This window comes from Halyomorpha halys, unplaced genomic scaffold (genome assembly GCF_000696795.3).
Source record: "Halyomorpha halys isolate HHAL.00 unplaced genomic scaffold, Hhal_1.1 Scaffold413.1, whole genome shotgun sequence".
NCBI lineage: Eukaryota > Metazoa > Arthropoda > Insecta > Hemiptera > Pentatomidae > Halyomorpha > Halyomorpha halys.
In genome coordinates this window covers 553,467-559,127 of record NW_027104790.1, presented here as the reverse complement: position 1 = coordinate 559,127, position 5,661 = coordinate 553,467, and the positions used below count along the sequence as shown (strand labels likewise).

The 5,661-nt window shown below is 29.9% G+C and overlaps 1 protein-coding gene across 1 annotated transcript in view; it reads left to right on the top strand.

Moving 5' to 3' along the window:
- The window catches only part of LOC106682420 (golgin subfamily B member 1), a 38,674-nt gene that overhangs the window by 30,454 nt on the left and 2,559 nt on the right, over nucleotides 1-5,661 (top strand). Inside the window, exons 12-13 of the mRNA XM_067045377.1 lie at nucleotides 2,017-2,165; nucleotides 4,059-4,190. Coding sequence (XP_066901478.1) covers nucleotides 2,017-2,165; nucleotides 4,059-4,190 — 281 coding nt within the window. The remainder of the gene's footprint in view (nucleotides 1-2,016; nucleotides 2,166-4,058; nucleotides 4,191-5,661) is intronic.

Below are 5,661 nucleotides of genomic sequence, written 5' to 3'. Positions count from 1 at the left end.
ATGTATATTATCGTTTATTGTTTACCTAATTTTAATATTGTTTACATTGTTTACTTTAAAATTATTTTCGTTATTATGTGACCTACTTAACTGCCATCCCCACTCCTCCCAATACAAACGGTTCACTCTGACTTTGATTCTGTCAAAAGAGGTATGAACTCTGACTCATTAATTTTTATTTCTTTTTATTCTTATCCCTTTTCATCTCTTAATTTGTACTTTCTTCAATATTTCTTCTCTTTATCTGTTACTATTACCTTTTTCATTTATTGTTTATAACCTTTAATTTTTCTAATTACATTTTACGTTCATTGTATACCTCTGTTATTTTCCACTCAATAATTTTTTTTTGTAACTGTCAAGTATTTGTATCTTTTTTAGCCCTGAAGAAGCCCTGCAACGTGGGGCGAAACGTTGGCTCTAATAAAATAGCACACCAATTTACTATTTGAGTTTTTATTGACCGCTCCTGGACCAAATTCCATTTATTGATACACACAGTCAATCAGAATTCTTCCAGTTTCTTTATTCTGTTTTATACTAGAGACTTCCATCCTTTGTTCTATACCACACTAGGTTTTTTGTATTCTCCTTTGCTCCATGCATTGTAACCCAGTACATCAAATAAGAGTAAAAAAGAAATTGGCAATCTTTTCAGCGTATGTCTTGCATGGGAGAAATTTATGATGCCCATTACTTTGCAACTATATATTGAATTTATTATTTTCCATATTAAAAAAACAAAAAAAAAACATGTTTAATAAATTTAAAAAATTGTCTTCATTTACTTACAAAGAAGTAGAAGAAGGTTCTTGAAGTATTTATATAAGGGGAATATTTTTTGAACCCCTTTCCTAGTCATTTCTTATATATGGGTATTATCCTACAGTTATCCCATCCTGCATTATTCCAACCAGAGAGGGAACGTTGAGTTCTCATTTGCAGTTATGTTATATTTGGGGGATCAAAGGGAGAATTTATTACCTATTTCTAAGTATTGAGAGTTCTTGCCCCTGTATTTTTTATGAATACTTAATAGGCATTGTATCTCTGAACATATTCTATTCATTTTTTCAACATCCATGTTTGTGGAGCCATAACAAGATCATTTAAACATATAAAATGTTGTGTGTAGATGCGATTTTAAGTCATTATAACTTCTTAGTTTATTAGTTTGAATTACCTTTCTTATCACTTTGTTTTTTCCATTCCAGTGTGTACTCTTCAAGCCTATGAAATTGTTCGATACCAAATTGCATTAGCAAAGAATTGCTTTATACTATGAAATACTGACCCTCTTTTATTTGACCTGCCTCTTGTATTCAATTTCATTCATTATATTCTAGAATGATATTAGAAAGAACACATGAATATGCATGATTATATGAATGGAGAAAGCTTTATGGGAAGTAATGAATAATTTATACTTCAATAATCCTTAGTTATTTAATCCTCTTCCTAATAATTGTCTAGTTTTCCCCTTTATCCTTTATCCTCTCAGTTTTCTAAGTATTTGTTTGTAATTCGCTCATTTCTCTCATAAGCCAACCATATTATTTAAGAACTCTCATCGCTGCCAGTTTGGTCCGGAATATTGATACAGTTTTACCAGCTAGAGCTCAACATTTTCAGTCAAAGGGCATTAGTCGTTTAACATCCTCGTTATTAAGCTTTATTTATCCCATTTATAAATGAAGTTTTCTATTCAGGTTAATTCTACTTCTGATTTATCCTTCAATTTGTAATTAAGATTTTAAAAGCTTGATTTCATCCTTTTTTCCAGTATATATTAACTACTGTAACAGTAGATAATGTCATTAAACTTAAGTTTTGAAATACTAACTGTAAAAAGAAGGGAACTGTTTGTTTATCCATTTCAGGTATTCAAAAGGTTTTTCTATAATTGGTAGTTGATATAATTGAATTCCACTCAGTAGGGCTTAGATTTAATGTTTTAATATTGTATTAAGTGTAGTTTGCTCTGTCATATATACTAATGCTTTATTTACATTCCAGAAATCAGTTACTTGGATGGAATCAAACGAGAGATGAACCATCTAAAATTAGAACTAGTCAACAAAAATAAGTGTATTTCAAAACTAGAAATGAGATTGGAAAGTGATACACTGCCTTTTCAGAAGAAAGCAGATTTGGCTGAAAGAAAGGTATTTATGATTATAATTTTTTCTTATCTCATTAATTAAAGATAAAAATAAATTCTTATCTCAGTGATAAAAGTTAGAGAGAGGGATAGCTCAGTAATAACACACTATTCCCCAGTTTCGAACCGTGGGTTCAAGATTGGCTGTGGCAGATATTTTATTTTGTTAAATCAACCATGTGTCAACTTTGGAGTTTGGAAAACCTCCCGGTGTTTATCAAGCCTCTAAAAAGATACCTTTAATTGTGGAAAACACCAAGTGTTTGAGTTTGAATATCTCCTTGTTCACAAGCATGGATCTAGAAACAGTACTTCCTAATTAACTATTGAATCTAGTACCCTTTGTAGGTTGTGGTAAAGATTTTTCGTTTTCTTCTCTCAAATATTTTACTTATTAATAATGTATAGATATAGGACAATTAATTTTACTCAAATAAGTAGTATGATAGTTTATATATAGTATGTAGAAAATAATCATTTAATTATAACAAAAAAATTTGTAAGTACATCACGCAATTTTCACTTACTAAAAAAATTTGTATTTTACTAGGGTTTGTTGAGATGAAAATAATGAATATCAGCTTTGTTCCTGCTAATTATACAATAGTCAAACAAAATATAATGATATAGGGCTTGTTGAATGTGATGAGGAGAGATAAGCCAGTCTATAATGATATAGGGCTTGGTGAATGTGATGAGGAGAGATAAGGCTTTTCACATTCAAGTTGCTGTCTTTATTTTCCCTTTTTCTCCTTTAATTATTTATCAAATTCTTTAATATTTGCAATGTCCAATAACAGCCATCTAAACCTTTTTGAATGTTCCTTAAAGTAGGACCAATATGACCCACCGTCCAATAATGAGTTAAAAAGTCAAGTATAATTAAAGAAATTTCTGTTATTGGTTCACATTTAAAGCTTAAGGTATTCTTAGGCATTTATTGACCCTGAAATATTAAAATTTACACACAAACTTGTATCTTACCTTAAAAATAAGTCCAATCGAATGAATAGTTAAATCTCCTTAATGTTTTAGATTATTGTAATGGGATTTCCATTTTCTGGAATTCCAGCTAAGGTTGGATTTGATTTTAATGATTAGAAGAAGTAAAATGAAGGTCAGAGCTCTCTCCATTTATATCAAAATTCCCACTGGTGATAGGCAATCAGTACTTACCTAAACTGATCAGTTGTGTTTTGTTGGGCCGTCTGTAGCTCAGGGAGTAGAGGCGCAGGGTCAACTTTTATTTCTGTGGCGGGTCCACAACTTGACACCCTTGCATCTGAACCACTTAAAAACACAACTTGACCTCCCCGCCCTCCACCATGGCATCAGAATAGGGTGGTACCCTGTAGATAAACCCCCTCATGTCAGAAATAATGAGGAAAGAAGGGAGTCATAAAAAAAAGATGAGTTTAGTCTTGCTCTTTTTATTAAGTAAGTGATCAATGATTCAGAGAAGCTGTAGTATATCTCTTTTTGTAAGTCATGATCAATATTCTCTGACAAATGAATCCCATGGCACAACTCATGTTAATAAAATATTAAGTATTAATCTGTATGAAAATTGGATTTTTTTCATTTGAAGAGCTCCTTCTAAATAGGTTATAACTAACATTTAATTAAAGTTTTGATTGTTAAAAAAAATATGTCTTACCTTTGATCCACTTAATATATGTTCAGTTTTGGAGAATAAGAACATTAGTTAAGGATTAAGGACTTATTCTTTGTTTGCACCCCCAAATTAAGTCATAAAGGAGTTTTATGTTGAAAATCATTATGTTAAATTTTGTAGTTTTAACTTTTTTTGAGGAAACACTCCATTGAGTTTCTGTTTGTTTTTATAATTACTTTAACTCTGTTTCTTGACGTTTTTATTTTCTTGTGTTATTTTTAGGTTGAGGAATTAACTAAAGAACTCCGAATATTGAAACAATCTCATTCCTTTAATAAGCAGATGACTTCGGTTTTAACAAGTCCAATGGCAGGATTAGAAATGTCTTCTCCTTCTCAAAGAAATAAAGATAAAGTAAGTAATATATATATATTGTAAAAATCAAAAATTTATTTAAATTAAAATGAATGGAATTTAATATTTTTTAAATTAAATTCTCATATCTTAAAAGATAGCTTGGGTTCAAATTAAAAACTTTAATGTTTAACAGATAATAGAATTTAATTTAAATTTTATAACATAAGAGACTCTTTTCTCAGGGCAGGTTTCTAGGCAATCAGAAACAGACACTTTTACTATAACACTTAATTAAATTAATATCTCTTTTACCCATGTATTTAAATTTAGGTATAACAAAACTAACCAATTTCATAGACTCTTCTCTTTTGATGATTTCCTCAATTAACTAACACTAACTGCTGACAATCTCTTAGTAAACAAACACTAAAAAAACAAAGTATTGGTCCTCTTACAGTTTTTAGTTACTTCTCATCTATCGAAGTAGGTTGTTAGGAGATCCAAACAAAGACTCCCTTTTTCTTCTTGGGTGACTCTTGGTTGTCCTCTTTTTTCAAGATGTCCACCCTTGCTGGACAGAAATTGATAAAGACCTCCTCATTCTGGAAACATCATTTCCCAATCGCGCCCAAACAACGAATGATTTCCAAAAACCAAAACCTGTCTCGATGTCGCAACATCGATTGTCGCACAACAGTTAGGGATTTTTGCAAATGATTTACTTTCTGAATATTATTCTTTAGCACTATTTCTTGACTTCTATTTTTTCTTAAATTTACTGTATTTTCAATTATGATGGGAAGAGTTAAAATAGTTTTTATGATATTTGAATCTGCTCAACATGGCCTTGATTCAACGGACTTATTAAAGAGTATGTACCGCCATCTTGGTTTTGTTTTGAATCACAAATTTAATAGACAATGAAAATTGGTTAGCTTGCTTTTTGGTTCAACAAAACAAATGAACAATATTAAAATGATACATAAAATAAAACATATTAAAAATCCTTTATACATCAAAATATACTATTTACTCAAAAAGAGCATATTACAATATATACATAAATTTTTTTTTATGTGTAGAATTAGGATTTAGGAGTTAAATCTCTGGCAAGTTTCACGCATAGTCCCAATCACATAATCCTGAACAACTACTAAGATGATGGTGAGCATGATTTGCAAAAAAATGTCTAACAAACACAAACGATTAGATAGGTCAATTATTTTTTCTTAATACCTTTTTTCCATGAATTTTTGTGCAAAGTTCATAATAACCAGTCTTATAGAGGATTAAATTTCTTATAGGATTCATACAAGATAGTACATTTGTAATTAATCCTGAATATCAAGAAGTATTGAAATTACAATTTTAATGAAAGCAGACTGGAAACTAAAAACATATCATTTATGAATCATGAATTTATCTGTTATGAATTTATTATTTATATAACGTTCTCATATGTTTCTTTATTATAATGGATCATCCATCCTATACAGATTACTGCAAAAATAGTAAATATTAAAAGTTA